At 42.4% G+C, this 23,210-nt stretch overlaps 1 protein-coding gene and 1 long non-coding RNA gene across 4 annotated transcripts in view; one reads left to right on the top strand and one right to left on the bottom strand.

Annotated features, from left to right (window-relative positions):
- The window catches only part of LOC148394064 (uncharacterized), a 35,124-nt gene extending 15,459 nt beyond the window's left edge, over nucleotides 1-19,665 (bottom strand). The window contains exons 1-2 of the mRNA XM_088383677.1: nucleotides 19,408-19,665; nucleotides 3,850-4,053 (exon numbers count right to left, since the gene is read on the bottom strand). Coding sequence (XP_088239803.1) covers nucleotides 3,850-3,910 — 61 coding nt within the window. The 5' untranslated portion in view covers nucleotides 3,911-4,053; nucleotides 19,408-19,665. The remainder of the gene's footprint in view (nucleotides 1-3,849; nucleotides 4,054-19,407) is intronic.
- Nucleotides 18,744-22,831, top strand: LOC148394063 (uncharacterized). 3 transcript variants are annotated; one of them, XR_015860031.1, is made up of 3 exons: nucleotides 18,744-18,803; nucleotides 19,063-22,531; nucleotides 22,636-22,831. It is a non-coding gene; the product is annotated as an uncharacterized LOC148394063 (long non-coding RNA). The 3 variants fall into 3 exon arrangements; XR_015860030.1 differs by lacking the exon at nucleotides 22,636-22,831 and having other exon boundaries at nucleotides 19,063-21,719; nucleotides 21,784-22,545; XR_015860029.1 differs by lacking the exon at nucleotides 22,636-22,831 and having other exon boundaries at nucleotides 19,063-22,545.
- The last annotated feature ends 379 nt before the right edge of the window (nucleotides 22,832-23,210 follow it).

Below are 23,210 nucleotides of genomic sequence, written 5' to 3'. Positions count from 1 at the left end.
TGTCTTTTGCAGGTACAAATGCAAGCTCTGCACGCACATGTACACACGACATTTTGCAAAAAGCTTTGTCTGCACCTTCCAGTCAATTTTAAATGATTTCAGTTAGGGTTTTATTTCGTTAATGGCCAGATTTAAACCCTCATCTCTTTCGGAATGAGGTGGTCTCAGGCTGTCTGTGCCACTTTAAATGCATGGAACGAACTCCCATGACCCAAATGAGAAAAGCCTGGAGACAGCTTCCAAGGCCTAAACTCTTGTGCAAAAAGTTAAGAAGCCCATGCACAAATGAGAGTGTTCTGAAGTTAACTCTCACTCCACAACTTTTTTTTTAACGATAGTCAGATATTGGATATTAATCCATTAATAATAGATGGTAATGATCTTTGAAGTGGTTGGAGCGTCTATGGCGAGTAATGAAGCCTGTGGAAACACCTTTTGAGGAGCTGGCGTTAACATGGCCAGTCTTTGTATTAGAGCTGACTGAGCACGACATCGTTACCGCCGACCACTTAGACGCAGAGGACGGGATTTGTTTAATGGAACGTAAATAATGAATTCCCAAGGAAGAGATTGTAATTGCCGCAGATCAGAGGGCACAATGGCGAACTTCAAGAAAACGCCCGAGTCAGGCAGGCGGTCGAAGAACTTCGAAGAAAAAAGAAAGGATGGACGGATTGTGGCGGGGGACAAAAGAGGCGGAGGAGCGGAGCCGTAAAGGGGAGAACTAATGAGGAACAAAGACCTAACGAGTTTTGTGCGAGAAAATGTTTCCAAAGTCGTCTTTAAACTTGAAGAGATGAAACGAGTTGTTTTTGACAGCTCGCGACGAGACGGGCCACAGCTCACAGAGCGAGGGGTAATTCCCTATTCCTTTATATTACCCCCCTCCCTATCCCCCCCCTTCATCCCAAGCACTCCCTCTGCTTCCCGACATTGATTCTTGAATTAGACGCTTTGACTGAATAATTAATAGGCCTTTTCCCATGATTGATGATTTGCATGGCTGGATTATTAGCTTTTCAAACCAGCGCAGCGTGTTCTAATGTAACCACATTGAAAACATGTCAAATGCTGTTTACCCACTTTACCACGCCCGCGTTGCTTCCGACCAAGCGGTGGGAGTAACGCGTTACAAAAGTAATCATGTGAGATGTCAGCAAACCTGGCTTCAGTGTGCATCTAATGGATTATGTCCATAAGTGTGTTTTGCTAGTTTGATTTTGAATAAAAAGATGAATCCAGTTTGAAATTCCTCACACCTGCTCAAAATGGTAATGTAACAAGAATTTACTGAAAATGAAAGCATCTGCATGAAAGCACTCAATACAGGGTACGTTTTCCGATGATTGTGAGTCATGTAAGTCCCCTTTACACTATTAGAAATAATAATTTCTTTTTATAGTTTTGTTTTTATACCTAAATTTGATTAGACATGCCAAATCAGCATTTGGCATTAGCAAGATTTATGAGACAAACCACATCAATTTTGTGACATTTGATCAAAACAAAGAAAAAAGTAATACATGTTTTTCGAGCTTGTTGACCCATCACTAAATTCGACTCATTTTTGAATCAAGGTTATTAATTGTAATGTCGCATTTCAGGAGAGAGTCTCGCTATACCCTGGACTGGTCGCCAGTGAATCTCAGGGCACATAAGATAAACAAGCATTCATTTTACGGACAATATAATGTCTTCAGTGAAACTAGCATGCATGTTTTTGGAATGTGGGAGGAAGCCGGAGTACCAGGATGAAGAGAACAGGTGCCAAGATTCGAATCCTGAATTTTCAAACTGTGATCAAGACATGTGAGGCAATGCTCCACTGTGTAATGAATTCAAGTTGAATGTTGGATGTGAAATTCCAGTTGTTTTGGTGCACGTATCTTAAAAATAACACTATTTTCTTTCAAAATGTATTTCTGTTTGTAGGTATAAATATTGACATTTAGATTATATTTTATTTTCTGAATAATCATTCATTTTTGTTCCTATTATGTATTTATTTATATTCTAAAATTGTAAATTACAGCTATTTTTATTTATTTATCACACTGTTTGAGAAGCTTTGGAGTGCTAACATTGGATGGGAGCACACACACAAACACGCACACATGCAACGGAGCTGATGGTTTTATTTCCACTAAAAAGGCATCAGTTGCACCCCCAAAAGAGGCTGTCTAATCGCTACAGTAGCGCCGCTCTGCTTGCTTTGAGTGGCAGCGGGCGCCAGTGGGGGAATAGATTGTCAGCCATATTGCGGAGAGCGCACATCAATGCCGAGAGAGACACGTGCATTAAGATTCCCTTTTAATTTGGCAGCCATTGAAGTGGAAGCATTAAATTACGTCGTCATATTCCTCCCATACTCCCCACCCCTTGTTTGTTTTTTGTTTGTTTCGCTTATTTATTTATTCATTCATTCATTCATTCCAAGGGTCCGATTTTTTCTTGGTTTTTTTTTTTCCCGCCCGGCGCATGAAAGCGTTTTGCACGGCATTGTGTCTACTGTGTTTGGATGCTTCCAAACATGTGCACGCTTGAATAATTTAGCGTCTGGCTGACTAATGACAGGCAGCGATCGTGTCGAGCAGAAGAGGCCCGAGAGTGGCTGTGATCAGGGACGCTCTGTGTTTTTGTATGGATGTGGCTTTGGCGGAGTTGTCAGTGGTGGGAATGTTTTGCGTGTTTATAACGCTGTCTCTGCTCCACTAAAGCACAACAGATTACAGATGCTTCACATGAAGTGGATGTGTCCTTACGGAGACATGCAGGCAACCATAACAATACAAGTCTTCAAGAAAGCAGGTGACCGCAGCAGTTCAAATAATCATGTGGAAAACAGAAAAAGGATCTCGAAATTGGAAAAAAAAAATCTCAGTAAAATATGAGTATCAATTCATTGATATTTAAAAGGGATCGCTAATTTAAAAAAAGACTTCTTTGTTGTAACATATCCGCTACACTTATGACTTGATCATGTTAATGGCTTTTCTTTAAACCAGACAACAGCACATTTTGATGGAGGCTAACGCTTCAAAGTGGGATCCAATTAACATTCCTAACGTTTGTTTGCTGCGAGATGCTAATCCTGTCCTGTTTACACAAACATTCCGCCATCCCAAAGTCAACTACATTAACATAATTGTCAGCTTTAACAGCATCTTGTCTCTCTAACATCACTTCTTTTTTTTTTGGTTTTGTTTGTATTTTTAGATGTGCACGCCTGCTGCTGGAGGAATATCTGTATCGCTAATTAAATAGACGGAGGTGCTCCAAGGTGCCAAATAAGCAGACGGGAGATGTCAGCGACACCTGTAAGTGAGCCATGAAACACGCCGTGGAGACAGTTGACCAGTGTGTGTGTCGGTGTGTGTGTCTGTGTGTGGGCGCGGGTATGTGTGTGTCTTAATGACCTCTATGATTGATAATCGATGGCCTTCCTCTCCTCTGACCTCATTAAAGGATCCACTTACGCTCAAACAGCGTTTTAATTTAGCTTAATGATTTTTTTTTTTGTTTTATTAACACATCAGATAGCAGCGAGGACCCCGAGGAGAGCCACCGCCACTCTTCAAGGTGCCTTTATAGTGCTACACTGTAAGGGCCCTTATTTAATTACTTGGCCTTTTCTGCTTTGCAGGTTCATGGCCTTATTAAATGTCTCACTTGGCTATGACTGTCCTCTTAAAAGAAAATTATTGATTTTAATAAGATCTCGCACAGGATGGATAAAGGAACCGAGTTCCTTCTTACCAACTTTTCTGTTGAAGTCAACTCTTGATGTTTTTACAGTTGGTAACAAATTATTTTCTTTATTTATAAACTGAAGTAAAAATACAATGATACCTTGAGCGGAAGAGGCTTGATGAGGTCCGAATTTTCCAAATGGGGTGTGTACATGAAGCATTTTTATTCCCCATCAGGCTTCTAATCCAAAAGAAATGCATCCATGCAAACGTAGCCATTGAGATGTACGGCAGCCAAACAGAAGGATGAGCAGTTGTGACTTTCCTTTGTGAGGCAATAGTGTGATTCACTGAAAGAGAGAGCCTAAGGGAGAAGACGACAAGAAGAAAAAGAAGGAGGGGTGTTAGGGTACTTGCAGACAGAAACATCTGTTTGTTGCATGCGAGCAGGCAAGGCAGAGCGATGCCACCTGCTCATGCAATTCCTCTCATTGTTGGCTGCAAATGAAGATACGAGACTAAAGGTGGACGCTGAGGAAAAAAAGCATTGCCCCTATGCAGGCGCAGATACAGGTTAGCCCCCTGTAGCCTCATCTGTCAGCCCCCACAATGCAACACTGCTGCATTCCCATGGGAGAGGGTCTCAGATGCGGATCATCAGTATTAGCGGACGCCTGAGGGATTAGCATCGCTGAGCACCAGCCTACAGGTGTAGCCCTGGGTTAAAGCACGCACTTATGTTCCACAGCATCGCAGGGTCCTGACCCCAACAAACTCCACCCCCATCCCTCCACCAAGGCCGAACCCACGGGAAACATGGCAGATGGGGGAGTGAGGAGCTGCAGGGAATGTGAGGAGATTGATTGGGAAGGGGAAGCACAACAAAGTGGATCATTTTCTAAAAAAATGCAACAATTTGAGGTAAACAAAAAAAAAAATCATGAAGTGCTTTTATCAGGTTGTGCATTGTAAATTTGGGAATTAGTGGAGTATGCCATAGCTGTGATATGATGATTAACTTTGTAACCAGAGGTCTTCTTTATCACCAATAGAGCATCCATTGGTATCACCAGATGCAGAAAAATCAAAGAATATAAATATAAATCACTTTTATATTCTTCACATTCTGTATATTAATCCCACATCAAACCAATGTGGTCTGAATATTTATCGATCTATTTCTATAGAATTTGTTTGATAACTTCGTAACACGATTAATAGTAGCAACAAAAACGATTAGCTGGTCACTAGAGCAGTATTTACAATTACACAAAGAAATGGAGCAACCAACAAGAAAAAAAGTTGGTTGCATGTTTTTTTCTTTGATGGAAGACAAGCATACATTTTAAATTGTGTGCCTTGTTAACTTGTTCAATTCCTGTCTGTAACATTTATTATTTTGCTTATCTCTTTGTAAAAGGACAGATTCAAGATAGGAGGGAGCCAGCTAACATTAGGTTTGAAAAAGTGGAGCAAATTTGACCATTTGCCCACAGTGCAGCGAGTTACATTTCAAGCCAACTCAACAATTGCTCCTTTGTTGCCACAGCAGCAACACAATGTTGAAACTGTGAACTACTACGCAGGCTGAGGATTCTGTTTTTGTGACCCGTGAAACTTGGCGCGGCAAAAGCTGCGTGGTGAGATCGGGTGTTGATCATTTTTCAGATGTGCGCAAGCTGTCATATTTTAAAAAGGGAAGTTTGCATCATTGTGTGTATTTTTAATTTAGCACAATTGCAAAACAGTGCAAGGAAGGAATAAAATCATGTGAACACAGCCGACGTCCCGGCAGTCAAAGAGGCTGCTCTCATCCTCTTTAAATCTCCAATGGAGACATGTGCGGAAAAGAACACAGCAATCCATGTGTGACCGCAAAATAACTCATTGGTGTGGCCACAGATAATATGACCCTCCTTGAATATCGACTTAAGTATTTCCACAAGTAAATCCATAATATTCGATGTACTTTTTTTTAATTGTTATATTACCCCATGCCACGAAATAGTGACAAAAAGCCGCTGCATACCACAAATGGCCCCCTAGTGTGAAGTGAAAAAGGCATCTGTGAAAGAACACGTTGATATTCGTGTTTCTTTGTCATATACTGAATGATTGCATGACAGGCATCATGATACAAACAATGTCAAGATGGAGGCAGACAAGCAAAAGGGCCTTTGGTGCTTGCAGTAATATCATGTTAGCTCGTGTGTGTGTGTGTTGTTGCCTCCCGTCGGACCCTCCGCCTGGTGTTGACATTTTGTTGTTGTTTGTACACGGCAAAGCGGTCCATTTTCCCCGCATCAAAAGTGCTTTTTCCGCACGTGTGTCAGGATGTCTTCGACGCTTACCTTCAGCGGCTGTCAGAGGCGCAGGGGCCATGTTCAGGAGTGTGGGGCGGGTGTTGGGGGGTAGGTTCTAGCTTTGTGCCCTGAGCGTTTTTAGTGGAGGCGAGGAACTGGCTCAAAGGCTGTCAGCGCACGTGCAAACAAGCATTAACACACATGCTCCCAGCTGCACTGAGTGTTTGAAATGAATTTGAGCGCATAAAACAGGAGTTCAGAACATTTAGAGAGATTTTGTCATCTGACTGAAAATTCTGAATTAAAGAAATGACATCAAATATTCATCGGAGGTAACATTATGTTGAGGTTTCATTATACTTTGCTTATTAAACAACACGAGGGGTGAAGATTATTGTTCATGCTATTTAGGCCTTGCTCGCATTCTACCAAAAATAGCAGCAGTCTCTCCTCTATTATTATACACTTCCAGTCATGCATCCCATGATGGTGTATCCTGGAAGGTCCTGACTGGGACATTCCGGCCGGATGAGAATTTGGATGAACCCTGCAGTCACCCGTATATTCGCATTCATGTGTCACATGATAATTTCAGAGTGAGTTGGAGCGATATTGTCAGTCGTGACTGTGGGGATTATTTTTCTGCTATAATGATATGATGGAAAGTTGCTAAGGATTGTCAGGAGTGTAATTATGGGATGCCAAACGCATGTAGAAGATGCTATCTGTCAAATGTTGGCCTAAAGCAAGAGTCAGACTGGGACACGGGTCTTAGGAAGGTGCATATAGGAGCAGATCTATGAACAATTTACAACTCTGGGATGATATTTATGAACCGTAATGAGAGATTTCAGCCATTAAACATGTAGCTATGGGCTACCGTCATCCCAAGCACAATATTACTTAGGAAGCTTTGACTTGGTAATTGCAGCTATGCAATACGTGGCATTCTCAAGCCTTTCTTTGTGAAATAACAGCAATGTACCTCTGGTGCGTTAAGCGGTCCTGGCATCCGGCAGACAGGCCAGACTTGTGTTTGTTGTTTTGCTCGGTCTTTGGCTGCAGGCTGTATGCACGCCACAGACAGCTAGCCTGCTTCCCACAACGTTTGCTTCAACACCTAAACTCAACTCCGGAAAGCGTGCTGAAGTAGCGGATTCCATATGGGAGCACTTGTGGAAAAACAAAATGTTGATTCAAATATAGAGAATGTTAAAGTTAGTCATCTGAGGAGCTGTCAAAGTTGCTACTACTTCCTGTGCAACTTTCACCCAACTTGCTGACCATTTACACCCAAAGTGTCATGTCTGGTTTCACTAAATGAACCAATGCTGCATTTGGGTTCCTTTGTCGGGTATTCAAGTGATAACTCTATAATTAGAATGACAAGTATACCAAGTATGTATTTTTATGTAACAAAATACCGTATTTTCCGGACTATAAGGCGCACCGGACTATGAGGCGCACCTTCAATGAATGGCCCATTTTAAAACTTTGTCCTTATATAAGGCGCACCAGACTATAAGGCGCACCATTAATGCATCATTTTTAATCCAAATCAAATCATTCTCCATTATATTTTTCAACCTCAGTGAGTAAGAACACAAAATCAAATCACTAGATTTACATTTGGCCTTGTTTGTCTTGACCTGTCTGTTTTTACATCCCAGCTCGACTTTTGGAGTCTTTGGTCGCGCTACTCAGACAGGAAGACTTCTCCAGAGGCCCAGCCCTCTTCATGTATGCAGCTTTAATGGAGCGATAATGAAGAGAGCTTGTCTGAGATGAGGTTAACAGGAGTGTATTAATTTGAATAGGTCCCTTCTGGATTATGCCGGGCTCCTCCAGACCACTGTGCCTGCCGTCCACACTGGAGGGGCGGGGGACTCTGGAGGCACGGGGGCCAACATAAGGGTCATTAGCATGAGAGTCAGACTTTCATGTGTGTCATGTGACGCAGTTTATCACCATCACGAGAGCCAAGATAGCGATCTCCGTCCCTCAATCGTATTGTAGATTCTTATCTTTCTTGTTTCAGTTCTTGTTCTCACTAGTTCAGTCTGTCGCCCCACGTTTCCCTCGCCATCCTTCGCCATTGTTGTTATCAAATAATACAGTTGCTCAAGCACGGCGTTTGAATCCTAAGGACCTCTGGGAGCAGATTTGTCTCCACCAAGCCCCTTCTAATGGGGATTAAGAGGATTAAAAAGCATAAAATGACCTCGGCTCCGAGTCCCCGAGAGCTCAGGGCCAGCTTGCTCCAGCCTGGATATGCGACGTAGGCCGCGGGCCTTCTTCAACAGAGCCTCCCACCGTTAGCATGACAAAAGGCGGGAGCGGTCCGAGGAGGCGGCACAATGGAGTGGCAGCTAATTTTCATGGAGACAAACAGCATTACACTTGGCAGTGACATTGTTCGAAACTCCAAGACAGAGCAACCCCCTGCCACCCCCCCCCGTCCTCTGTGGAGCTCAAGGTGTCATATTAATTATTTAAATCTGAGGTGGATTTCCATCATTGGATCTCTCCAAGGCCTCAGCCGCAGCCAGAAGGTCTGGGATCTGCATTCATTTACTTAATTAGACCTGAAACCCGCCTTTGATCTCTACCAAAATCGGAAAAATAGGGAGAAACTTCCAACATGGATTATTTTAGATCTAACCTATTTTTTCCATGGTAGACTTTTCCCAGCTCCTTTATATTGCCATGAACTCTACCATTCTGTGTGTGCGCTGTGCGTGTGCACGGAATTAATGTCTAGGTTAAGGAATTTGCAGTTAACCAGCTTGAGAAGGTCAACGATGAAGGTAATTGACGGACACTTTAATCCAATCAGAACGACTGACAGAAACAATCATTCGTGGTCACACTGAAGCAGAACAAGAAGACCCCACTTTAAAGGTTTTCGGAGCAAATCGCCACCATAATTGATGGACTTTTTTTTAATATTAGATTTTTTCTAAAAATCCATCCATCCATCCATCCATCCATCCATCCATCCATCCATCCATCCATCCATCCATCCGGCCATCCATCCATCCATCCATCCATTCATCCATCCATCCATCCATTCATCCATCCATCCATCCATCCATCCATCCATCCATCCATCCATCCATCCCTTTTAAACATCGCTTATCCTGTTCAGGGTTGCGAGAGGTGCAAAAACCTAGCCCAGTTGACATCGGGCGAAAGGCAGACTACACCCCAAATTGTTTTTCCATATTATAAAATGAATTTTGTAAGATAATAGATTTTGCAATAGCCGGTATTTGTCAAAATTCCCCCGCAGCTCTTTTAACAACATATGACAAAATTATGACATTGTTTTCTAATCGTAGATTAGGAAAAAATTAGAAATTCAGATTTTTGTTGTTGTTGTGATATCGTGTAATAAAGCACATGTATTTTTATTTATTCTTGGATTTTTTTTTGCCTCATATCAAAATTTAATTCCAAACACATTGCTTTTCCTGTAATATTCTGACTGCTTTGACAGGTTTGAGCAGCAAAATATTTTAATGATATCGAGGCGTGTTCCCGGCAGAAGTGGATGTCACTCCTTCATACATTAAACTCCAAGTTAGCTTATCTATGCCTTCAGACAGCGCTCTCCACTGGATTCCATGTCTCTCTCTTTGAATGGCCACACTGACAAGGTTATTTATAATTGACGCTCGTGTAAGAAAGAGAAGCTTGTGTGAAGGTAAAATCAGGATAGAGGAGTGGGTGATGAATGGAGGAAGAGGGGGAGGAGTATTTAGACCACACAGAAACACGAGATTATGCTTGTGTTTATTTGACAAAACTAACTAGAGATGGGACAATTGAGCCTTTTTCTCCCCTGTAAGGTTTATATATATCACTGGATTATTTTAATATTGCAATCTTATTCTTGTAAAATCACATCTTCTCGTAATATTGCGACTTTATTCTCCTAAACTCACATCCTTTTTGTAAAACATCACTGTTTTATATCAGGATTTTATTCTCATCACATCTTTTCATTCACAATACTATGATTTATAAAACAAAAATGATTTAATGCAATATTGCAACTAAGCCATTTTATTTCCATCTGATTTGATTCTGGGAAAATAACTCCCTTTTATCTTATGTTATTATGAGAACAAGGATTTTATGATTTTATCTTCCCATTGCTGTTTTTCTTCAATCAGCTCAATCTTTTATATTGAAATTGAAAAAAATCTATATTTGCAAATCAGGATTATTTATGTTTAGTAACATCAAATATAATAAATTGTGGCATCAAATCATACGAACAGTTGCACTAAAGTCACATTTATCATTGCACGGTGGCCAATTGCACTTGCTCGGCTCAATAACTGTGCCCCCCCCCAACCCACCCAGCACCTCCTCTAATCTGCTATTTATTTACTCAGGCTCACCCAAGCGTGCCTGCGTGCGCATACAAACACACACGCACACACACACATTCACTTTGCTAATCACCGACGTGGACTTGAAGTTGACCCCCGCCCTGCGAGGCACACATACACCACCAGCGGGGCCCTCGCCTCAGGAGGCCCCCGGCCCTCAATGAATACAAAGGACGGCGAGGATTAGCCGGGCATTTGGCGGCCCATTGTTGCGGCCCCCCCTGCTAAATGAGGTTTGGCCGGTGGCAGCCGGCACAGAGGAAGAGCGCTAATGACCTCTTCCTGGGAGAGATGACAGCTTTGGCCTGTGCGTCAGCGAATGTCGGACATTAGCAAGTGAATGGGGAGCTTTCATACTGTATATTATTTTAATCTTTCATGTCCACGCACAGCAGATGGCTTGTTATTGGCGTGGCCGAGGTGACAAATGGCTGGTGTCTCTTATAAGAAGAGACTGTGGGGAAATGGCATTCATATACGGTACGAACGCCGCATGTAATTGTATATGTGGCCGTTTTGCGGCGAGTCGGCCAATAAATCATCAAACTATCCATCCTAGACAAATTAGGCAGAAAGATGGGAAAACTGAGAGATGACAGATTTGCACGTGACAAGGATCTTCAGTATTGGAAGGTGGTCACATTTGCATTGGGACCGATCTGAACAACATGATTGCAATGTTAGGTTACAGCGCAAAAATATTTCTTTTATATAAATAAGTTGTGAATACAGCTGAGTGATAATAGTTGCCCACTTGTTTGCAAATACGTTTCCATAATTTTTTTCCCCCTAAGGAAATGTTTGTCGTGTGTTCGTGGTCATGGAATAAATGGACTTCTGCTCTGCACAAAAAGAGTCCCACATCAATTTGAATTCAACATTAAAAACCTATTTGTCTATTTTCCTTATTGAATCGCATCCAGCATGCAAGTCTTTACAAGGTGACAACATGGCGTCACGTCACCAATCCCCCACCAAAGCAGCTGCATGCTGATTTGGGGGCAAACGAGAAGGTGTTACACCTTTTGATTATTTTAGTTGGGTAACAACAACAACGACAAAACGCAACGGTTGTCTTGTCAAGGCGCTCCACCTCAGGAAAACGAGGGTTCAAAGTCAGGCAGAACTCATAACGTCACATTTTAACAACAGTTCCAAACCTGAAAGGCTCATTTGAAGACAGATGAGCCAACTAAACATCTACTTATTGCAATGGTTGCATGCTCAACAGCCTACCAATATCCCAATGTTCCAAAAAATAAGACTATATGATTATCTCCACACACAGAAAGATTCTGTAACATCATCGATCTCTAAACAAAGTTGTCAGAAATGTTGCATGATCACACATGATCTTAATAAAAAGAATAAGAGAGACTACTGGATGTGCTTCAACACCATTCGAATGTTTCTGAGCAGTACTTGAGACTATTTTTATACGAAAATATAGAGTAGGGCGTATTTTGTTTATTTACCGCCGCTTCCTTGACATTTCACCAAGGAAAAATGGTGAAAAATTAATTAAATGGAGTTGCACCGGACTGTGTCGGACCTCTGTTCTGCATTTTACATTTCAAGTGGTGTGGAATAAAAACTCTTGAATCTTGAATTCTCACTAAATCAACTGGAGTGAATGATATGTCATGGTTGGGAAAGACGTCGTCCTTCTATGGCCTGCTGACAAATGACTCCACTCCAATGCTTGCTGGTGTTCCAATGTGTAGACCCATGCGGCTATCATCCAAGGATACAATAGGCTGTCACAAAGCACTCCCGTGGGAATGATTTGGCTGACAAATGAGCCAGCACGGGAGCCGGTGGTTCACATCACAGACAGTGGAGGTGGCCTCCTCGGGAGAACATCTGAGCTCAAAGGCCGAGTCGAATCGCAGGTGGCAGAGTTGTGTCCATGTTCTTCTTGTGTGCCAGTCATTAGAGGGCTGCTGGAGCAGAAACAGTAGGGTGTCTCTGGTCTGCAGAACGATCGGGGTGGGGTGGGGGTGGGGGGGGGATCCGGTTGCAGTTGAGCAGGAGGGTGTTAGTGGAGGAGGGAATGACGGCTCATTATCTGCGCCGTGAAAGGTGAGGTCGGGAAAAGGCCCGGCGACCCCCCTCCGGCCTCTGATGTCATCAAGTTAGCGACCGGGGACAAGTCGTGGGTCGAGCAGCGATTTCAGTCACTGACCCTCTAATCATGAAGCGACAGGCCCGCTTCCTAAAGGTCACTGAGGAGTCCTTGATCACACTCCAAAGCGAAGAAAAGATGGATGCTAAACTAGCAGTGGTGCGTTTAAGAGCACGCGGGTGGTGTCCACACAATCCCCTAATCACTCGCGCACCTTGCTCTCGGATGTCGCCGCCGCCACTGGGAACAAGCGATGCCGTGATGGGAGGACAAATTCAAAGGTTGTAAACTACGCGAGGAATTTCCTTAATTGGAGGAAGCCGATGTAGCTCAAAAAGAAAGACAAACAGATGCTGTGTTGAAACCACCTCGTAAGGACAGCATAAGTCATTAAAGTTAACATGGAAACAGGCTTTCATCGTTATGGTGACACCCCCACCTCAACAAACATTTTCTCTTCCTCCATGTAAACTTTAATGATGTATGGTAAAAGCCTTTTTATCCTCAAAAACACATGACTAGTGGCCTTAACAAGCTCTCTCAGCTTGTCGTACTGTTGTCTAAACTTCTGAAATGGTGACTTATAGGGTTGACTACTTATTTTGATCTTATGATGATTTGAAGTGCTGATTGGAATCATTAACTCATTCAGTGCCATTGATGGTTATGGACGTCAAAGATATTAACTGGGTTGGCAGTGAATGAGTTAATTCTGCTAATGCTTGCCAAAACGTTGAGCTGTACAACATGGTCCACCCATGAGGTGGAAAATGTTACACCCTTTTGCTTATGCTGCACTCTGACCCTCGGCACTTTGCAGAGATGACCCCGAACCTGATCACACTCAACCCCACCCTGCTTTGGATGTATTTTATCTTATCGTGCCTTTTCTATGTGGAATCTGGGCCTGTTTAATTGAACACAAACTTGATGTACTCAAAAAAAACCCCAGACTTATTCTGTGGTATGAATGGAAATAGATGAATACTCATAGTAGGAGTATTGTTCCATTTTTAAGTGTTGTTGCTCTGAGTGTGTTAGAGTTGTTTAAAGGCTTCTAATTATCTAACATGTATGCTACGTTCCATTGGCCTGGTCTTGGTATCAAGCTAGCTAACTTTTGCTCGATAAAATACAATTAGTTGCTTGACAATTTCAGAGTTAAAACATACTGTACAATGTTGTTTTTTTTTTTTTAATGTTAGTTCTTCAGCATACTCCTCAGAGTGACAAATAAACAGCTTGAAGCGGGCACTCTATGCCTCTTATTTGGAGAACTATGCAAGCAAAACAGTGAGAAGAGGTGCCAAGGAATGTTTTAAATGCATGGTAGGGGTAAGACTAAAGTGTTGGAACAAACCGACAAACAGAGGTTCTACATCTTAGTGAGTGCTCATCTTTAAGTTGTCAAATTTTCCCCCCAAAAAAACAGGCAGGGAACAAATCCCTTATCGGTAAAAAAAAAGCACGCATTGGTAAATTGGTGCACGATCACTTTGAACGCACCTAAAGTGTCGGCCGCGCTCAACGGAGAAGTCTTGTGGCAGAAGAATAAACATTTTCCTTCATAGCCCGAGGAGCCACTTTTCATGTGTCAAGCATCTTTTAATAATTCATTTGTTTAATACACACGCAGCATCTGCTGGCTACAACACTCATCCTGGAGCTCGGACTGATGAGCACAGCTGCCACCATTCTGCAATATTGCTTCTTCTGTTTTTTTACACCTCACAACCATACGTGTTTACGGGAACATTCCGGGCCTAGTTTTCCCCATGTATTGATGCCGAGTGAGCACGGGCCAAATGGAGATTGTGTAAATGAAATACATTTGTGCTCTCCCTACTACCAGCGAGGAATGATGCCAGATTAAGCCCATGAATATATACATGGGCCAGGGCTGACCTGTCTCCAGACGCCTGATTTCCCTCGGGGTGCACTGACACGGTGTGTGTGTATGTGTGTGTGTACACTTTTGAACACAAAGGTGAGGAGCTCTTTTGAACGGCTCCAAATTGAGCTTAATCTCATTCCTCATTGTGCAAGAACAGGAACGAAATTGCACAATTGCACTTTAATCGATGATCGGGTATATTCCCACCCCTTCAGCAAAGCGCAGCAAACCTCTGCGTCTTCCTTCCTCTCGCTCTCTCGCTCTCTATTTGAGTCCTATTACTCGCTCGGCCTTACACGGGCCAGCGAACGTGATTGTCCGCCAGCCTCTATTTTCACCATTTTTATCCCGAATGGAAGCATCCAATAATGTCTTCTCAAGCAATCACAAGGTTAATGTGGTCGGGATAAACCAATACATTCCATTCGGGAGCACCACTTTTCTCTCATCCCATCAATAGGATTCCAAGCAATCATGGTTGAACTTTTTCATAATTTGACAAATGCATGGAAATATGAGAAATAAAAGCTAAACCGATGACAATGATTTGACAGAAATCATTGATTGATGACAGATTGATGACATTAAGCTAAATAGACATTTGAGAAATTTAAATATAAGGAGGACTCAGTTTTGACACAAAGCAGTGTGATTATTAGAATTTCCATTTTCGCAAAAAAATATTCTAAAGACTGAGCGGCAAACAATTGCGAGCAAATATTGCGTTGTCGTCAGGATTCGTTCAAACATCTTCCTGTACTTTTCTTATCGCAATGGAATTTTTAACATGTTGAAAACTTCCTTGTGACAAGAAAAATGCATAAAACTGTTGCAGAGCTGGCAAAAGTTTTACGGACATTTGAACAAACCCTGGCCAACTCTGACAGGCTGAACAAACTATCAATAGAATCCTTGTTTTGACTTAAATAATGTCTGAGACTATTTAAAAAAAACTGAACAGACAGGACAATTGTGAGTGATTCAGCCTTTGATTCCTGACACAGACGTGATTGTCCGCAAGTCTCTATCCCCCACTCCCCCTTTTCCCGTTCCTGTTCCAATGGAAGCGTCCAGTAATGTCTGCTCAAGCAATCAGGAGGCTAATGTGGTGGGGATAAGGCCAATCATAAACCAATAAATTCCATCCGGATGCGCCGCTAACGGCTAATCTTGGGAGCTTTGCCCCATCCCCGCCGCCGCCGCATCCGTTGCAGTGAAGCGCGTCGCCAGGAAGGACTGGCCGCCGCACCCCCTCCTCCCCCACTGATGGGGTTGATTACTATTATTACGTTTGCATGCACCCCACACAGGTGCTTGTGATTATCCAAAGGTAGGAAAATCTTTGGTCAGACGCACATTAGCGAGAGGAAGCATATCGTCGGTTTTCTCCAAGAAGTAAGAAGAGGAAGTTCCGTAAAAAGTCACACTGGAGCAATCAGACATAAGAAATCATTCTGCAGGAAAATTTTAGTTTTTGTTGGAGCAAAACAAGTCAAGAGGTGCGCTAAGACAATAACATGTGGGATTTACAAGCAGACCAAAGCCACAAAAATTATACAATCGTATTCTTGGTTTGAATTGGATTTTTCTATGCAATGAATAGCTACATAATTTAAAAATTACAAAAATGTTCAATGGGAGTTGCTTGGCAGAGGGGAATAGCACAAAACGATTAGAAACAAAACGTTTTGCAGTTTGACTAGGCACTAACTTCTTCAAAAGTCTGCCATCTTGGGTCGGATATTCTTAAAAAATATCAACATGGAGCAGATTACTACGTAAAGGTTAGAAAAGCACCAGTTAACAATTATGTCGTACAGACAAAAGTGGAAAATGGGATATTCTGCAATTCTGTTGGAAAGTTGCACAAATTGTTACAAAGCAAGCTAACTCGAGAAGTAAAGAAATTGGCCAAGGGCTTAGCAGGTCGGCCTAACATTCTGGATATTTAGGCTTCTCTCTTTTGTAACGTCAGTTTGTCTTTCTACTTGCACGGGTTTTCTCCTGGTACTCTCGCCTCCTCCCACATTGCAAACGCACACTAGTTAGATTAGCTGTTGTTATTCCTGAGTTGTAAATGTGAGTTGGAATGATTATTTCGCCTAAATGTGCTCAGTGGTTGGCTGGTGACCAGTTCTGGATCAACCCAGCTTCTTTCCCAAAGTCAGCTGCGACCCTAATGAGGACAAGTGCTTCAGAAAATGAACACGTGCGCACACACACATGCACGTTCCCGCGTGGAGACTCCATTTTAAATCCTGTGTATGGTCTAAATCAAATGCAAGACATCGTTAAACAGCAGCCAGCCAGCTCAGCAAATAACAGATATGTTCGACACCAATATGATAATTTGCTTCCCTGTTCTGTGTGTGTGTTTCACGCATACACACGCTGAGGTGTTAGGGTTGCCGTAATGATTGGTACATGTCAAAACATAACGAGAGGAAGAAGTAGGCAAGCATGATCGCCGCAACCATGCTACTCCAACCACGCACTGTATTGATTTGTCGCACAACGAGTGTTGATTTATCGCACGGTGTGTTGATTTGTCGCACAAGGTGTCGGAACAAAACATTGCAACAAAGGTTCACTACCCCATGTGTGTGTGTGGGGGAAGCGGATGTACTCATTATTGGCCATAATGAAGGGACCCCCGTTTTGCACCGTGCATCTACTCAGCACCACTGACGACCTGCACGCATAGCATATGCACGCACACACAGACACACACGCGCACGCAAACACGCACACACACACAGGCCAGGCTGTCAAGTCCAAAAATAATTAGGCTTCAAAATGAATTTCCATGTTTTTTCCTCCTTCCTGCGCGCCTTGTTGGTTTTATTCATGTGCTGGAACTCAGGAGACTGACTAATGCACTTAACATGCTCTCATCATGAATTTTCATGACGCCATTACAAGAGCGGGAATGCACACACACGCATGCATACACACACGGTATGGTTTGCCCACTGTGTGTTATATGCACAGTATGTATCTTTTTAATGGTGTTGTTACAACATACGGTAAATAGAGTTAAAATGCGTTTTGCTTTATCTTCAAGTTGTTTCCACGCTCTGAGCTTTTTACAACATATGAATATTCCGTACAGAGGTGACATCGTGCCTTGTTATAATGGGCAATTTGACCATTCAGAGTACAGGCCACACTGAATAACCATAACAGCCGTATGGTATGTATGCTTGAAATGGATAAAAAAAAAAAAGGAGCAACATTAGATTGAATGTGAAGATTTCACAAAATTATGAAACATGTTCTTTTTGGATACTTGTTTTTAGACGCTTGTTGGGTCGAGCACTGAGAGATGATGACTAACTGATTGTGGTTGAGGGGCTGGGTCCACCCTGGACACTCACAATTACACTCATGAACAATGCGGGAGAAAGCCGCAGTAGCTCGAGAAGACGCAAACAAAGGGGGAGAACATGTAAACTCCACACCTTGAGATAAGAATATAAATATTACAGGTTGAACACATCTGCTGAACACAGGTTGAATCTGTTTAGCAATGATAGATGTAGAGTTGGCCATCATCTTATTTGCTTGGATTAATTGAGGGTTTATAATAAAAATCTGGCTGCATACGATTGCTAATGTAACCCTACTGATTTCTATTGATGGATAGATTGAGGCTCCCCTTGTGGCTTTTAATGCACGAGTCATCTGCTGCGGTGAATGGAGATATGAATGAAATCAATGAACTAGTTGAGATAAATGGTGCAGCCCTTCCCCCCTTTGAATGTCAGTTAGCCCGACTTAAATAACATTTTGATGTGCTGCAGGTTGCAAGCTGGAATGAAGAAGCGCTTGATTTATGCATCAGCAGAGCTGGCTCAACTACTCAATTGAGGATGTTTTTATTAATGTTTTATGAGGCCACACGTGTATCATCACTCAACATAGAGTCACTCAAACGACATAATGTCTTTTGCTGCTGTGCGCAACACGTTCGCTGTCTTCACGCTTTGTTACCTCAAAGGCCAGCACCTTGTATGTGCGGTAAATGGCTTTTCTACTGCTTATCTGCTCATGCTCAATTACCCGCCGTCCCCCGAGGCCTGGCAAGGTAAACACACATCAGCTGGGTCTGATTTATTCCACCAACACACTGCTACCTCCCTCTTTTTTTATTACGTAGATGCATGCACGTAAGCACACATGCATGCACACACTACATATAATTAATTTTTACCTTGTTCCATGGTCCACCTGTCACCATGATACAACTCAACTTTAAAGCACTTTGAAGTATAAAAATAAATTAACCCTTCTAATAAAGCTATGTATCCATTTCTGTCGTGCCAATCATAATTATGATCACAGGAATACAATGTAAAGTTATATTAAAACAGAGGTACTTCCCAGTATGAGGTAAGTCAACCTTTTCTTTAAACTGTCATAAAAGTGTAAAAATAAGATAAGCACGGTTACAATTTAAATTTAGTAACCATAACAATATGCCTTAAAATTTAACTCCAATTGACAAATGTTAACTGGGCGCTTCTTGTCAAATATGGCCTTGCATGACTTTAGCATTCATGTAAATCATTATCAAATAGCATTTTTTTTTAAAATAAATCTTTGACAGAGTTTACATTTTCAAATGATTACTTGCATGTTATTTTTTTAGAACAGATCCACGTGATACTCATGTGGTTCTTGGGATCTGCACCAGGTTGGTGACCCCCTGATCTAAGTGTGTAAGTTTGTCAACTACAAATCTGAAACATGTTGACCGAGTTTTGTACAGCGTGTACTTGATCTCTTGAGAGTCGTGAATAAAACTAGGAGGCCTGTTCCACATCAACCACAGTTCCGCCATCACTCAAAATTAGCGATTAGGAGTGTGGCTCGACAAGCCATTCAGCAGGTGGATGCACATATAAACCAACATCATTTTCCATCGATTGACCATTTTCTGACATTCAAACTTCTTGTTTCGTTTATATCATTTTTCCTTTTATAGACTGCTTACCCAGTACTGTATGTCATCAAACTGTGTTCCCCCTTGGTGACAATATGTTGTGCCTTTGTTATCATGCCAAGACCCTCGACCGCCTTAAGCTTTCATATTCTACTGCCCTACTTCCTTCCTTCCTTTCTCTACATCTGCTTTCTACCTGCAAAAATAATAGAAACAGCTTTCACCTATACTGACTACAACCACAATAATGAACAAATTGTTCATTTTATGCATTCTCTAAGGGCAAAACAGAGGATTATTATTTCTTTGAATTAGCAGTAATGTGACTGACAAGGATTATGCCTCTTTATCTCTACATTTTACTTTGAAACAACCTGACTGTTGTATCAGTGATCATGTGTTTTGCATTGGCTCATCAGCAGTCATCCGAGCCGGCCTCTCGTCATTCCCTCTGAGATCGCCCGCTCTACCATCCCGCATCCTCTTCGGTCATTATCTTTCGTTTTAAAATAAAAGATGGTTCGACTCAAAGCCGACCGCAATTTTCATGCAAGAACTTCAAAACGAGGGCTCAGCTCAGCACAATGAGCATTAAAGTTTCGATATCAAATTAAAAGGAGAGAGGCTTTCATTGTTTTTAAAGTTAATTACTGTAATTACAAAATCTGAACTTTTGGAGATGTAATGCTAAGAATAAAATCATAATATTATAATATACTGTATATTCTTTACATCAGGAGTCGCCCTCATGGTGCCTGGGGGAAGCAGGTAGCACCCAAAGACCCCATGAGTATCCCGCGGGCCTGTATAACTCACGAGTGATAAGACATTGTGATTTCCTAGGAACATTGCAGAAGTGAGCATATGAAAATGTTAACACTTGCGGGGATTTACATGAATCCATATTGATATTTATCTGTTTTCTACCTTTTCAAGTCATTGTTGATTGGTGTTGTGAGGAATCATTAACATAGTGTCTTCACAAAGACAAATAAAATTAAATATTAATAGCAAAGAATGTAAATATATATATATATGAGAGCGAGACAGGGATTTAATTTAATTTTAAACCCCAATTGAAATTCAAGGTCATAAAACTAAGATTATTCATACAAAAGATGATTTATGCCCTTATTAGCTTTTCTGCTAAACATAGTTCATACTGGAATAGCCACAACTATGAGCTTCTCAGTAGTTCAACAGGTCAAGTTAGAAAATAGAGAGGAAGATGTGACTGACAAGGCCAGAGCCCTCTATTAAGTGCACGAGAGTGTGCGTTTGTGTATGTGTGTTGATCTCACTGCACGGGGTGACTTCGCGCTCTATCTAGTACGTCACATCAAAACACCTCATTATCTCCTTCTCCCATCTATTTTTATCTTACCGCTCTACCATCAATAAGCTCTTCTCGTGTCACACCATGCATGTTTGGAGCATTTGCCTACCTGCCTTAAGTGTGAAATGAAATAAAGTAAATCTTTGAGCTGCCTATTTTTGATGGACTGGAACAGCGGGGACTATATAGCAAGTTTCCCAGACCATGGTATGACCAGCTATGCTGGGCAAAGAGCCTGAGCCAATTTCAAGCAACAGCCATGCAGAAGTACAATTTACAAAAAAGATCATTGGTGCAACAGTCTAACTGTCATGTCAATGTCAACAGGTAAGCAAAGCTGCTCTGAATTCTCCCATGAGCCACATCGACACTGCGTACAGCATAATTTGCTCTTAAAAATGTTTTTATCGCCTTGATGGGCTGAAGTCACTCAAGTCGTAAAGCCAATCTCCACCTCCCATCAACAACTTAACAAATTTTATCTGCTCATTGGCCCCACCCTCTCCACTCAGCTGTGAGACGATCTCACAAAAAACACGATTTTGGGTATTCATCGGAAGGCAATGATCACAGCTCCTACTTCTTTTTCGATTCCTGACACACACAGGAAGTAAGCGCCCTCCCACACTTACAAGAACTTGGCCACACATAGGAAAAGCACGATGGGCTTGTCCTCTTTTGTTTTAAGCCTGAGCGCCATCATGGCCTCTGTCAGATCGTTCATGTCATGTGACAGATGGCACCTCCATAACACATGACATCACACAGCAAAGAGCAGCCATCAGATGAAAGTGGTGGAGGCTGAGATGGACACCATCCTCTTTTCCCACTGACATTTTTTGGGGGATGGTGTCTTTATATCATCGCTGACATGTGGCACACCAGCAACGTTTTACAGAAAAGTGAGTATGGTTAACATGAGTGTGTGATGTCTGCTATGTTTTATTTGTAGTGGAGAGGCGACTGTTACTTATGCAGCACCTCTTAGAATCTTACAGATGGTCGAATTTCTAAACAAAACTACGTGGTGAGTTCACATATCTGAAAAATGTCAGAACTTTACAAACAAAACTAAAGTCAATTTCTTATAGATTGTGAAGTTTCCTCTGTGTAAAGTGGAGCATCGCTTGCTTTGCCGACACTCATCTGCCGACAGTACACGATCGAGGTCGCGTGGTATTCGACGTGTGAATTGACTTCCAGATGGGTCGCCAGATGTCTCGCTGCCAGACATTTTTGACAGGCGGGCGCATCCTACCTGCCTGCAGAAGTGCTTGACGCTGGAAAAGTCCAAACAAGCCCCGAAGGCTGTAAACTGCTAAAAGATTGGAGTTTAGGGACCGAGAGGGAGGTACTGAACTAATAACGTCTTGTTGAGCGGCTAATCATGTAAAACAAGATCATTTGAGCCAGGGCGGGTGTTAATCAATAAAGTCGTATTTTATGGAATGATTCCCTGCACACGGAAACGAGGTGGAGAGATTTTGATTATAATCACAGATTTGAGCCGCCTGTGCCTTTGCATAACCTGCTCATTACAGCCTACAGTGTGTATGTGTGTGTGAGTGAGCCAAGAACAGCCGACACAAGTGTCCCATTTAGAATCTAAAAACACAAAAACCTGTTAGTTCAATTGACTTCCATCACATCAAGCTGTCAATGATCTCAGCTCTCTACTCTTTTCCTCTCCCGGGCGAGCCGCCATGCTGATAATGAACATTTGGGAGCGAAAGAGAGAAAGGGGAGCCAAATGAGAAGCCGAGGCATTTAGCCGGGCGGCGTTCCTGGTGGAGGTGAGACAGCCGGCAGCGTTTATGGAAATGGACGTAGCTGAGGAAGGTGCAACCCCCCCCCACCCAAAAAAAAAACTCAGCACAACTTGTCTGGAAAGTCTCATTTCGACTTGCGTTGTTGTTTTTCTTCCATTATTTGTTGATCATTAGATTTGTCAGTCCCGCAGTCCCGCTCGCAGGCATCCCCGGCCCAACGCTGCCTCCTGATTAGCGGATGAGAGGTGTTTATGATTGACTCACTGTACATATCCATCAGAGTAACTCCCCATGAATAAGCAATGCCGCTCTCCTCAATTCCATCAGAACTGCTGTCATTTTCCGCAATAAACCCCATAAAGCGTCACTTTAAATAGTTCCTTCGCCCTGGAAGTGTGCTTTTTTTGATAGCAGTCGTCACAATCACTTTCACCTATGTGTAAAGATCTTTTCACAGTTGTTTACTGCTGTCAGCCGCTGAATAAAAGCCAAGGTAAACGAAGGTAATGGACCACGTACTTCTGCATATAAACCCGCTTTGAGCTTTTTTTTAATGCCGTTCATTCTCAATTTCCATTAGTAATCCCTTTTAGCGCTGCTAACGGCTGCTAACAGTTTACGCCGCCGGTGGGTCGGCGGATGGCGGAGGCCGTAAATGAGCGTGACAGCCTGCTTGCACACCCGTTTAGGCGATTTTAAAACGCTTGCATTCTTCTTAAAGTGCACCGCCCCAGCTTCAGTCAAATAAA

This window comes from Syngnathus floridae, chromosome 8 (assembly GCF_059516105.1).
Source record: "Syngnathus floridae isolate MCC-2025c chromosome 8, RoL_Sflo_1.0, whole genome shotgun sequence".
In the NCBI taxonomy this organism is placed as follows: Eukaryota; Metazoa; Chordata; class Actinopteri; order Syngnathiformes; family Syngnathidae; genus Syngnathus; species Syngnathus floridae.
Note: the sequence above shows the minus strand (reverse complement) of the source record. Positions and strands in the feature narration are given on the sequence as shown.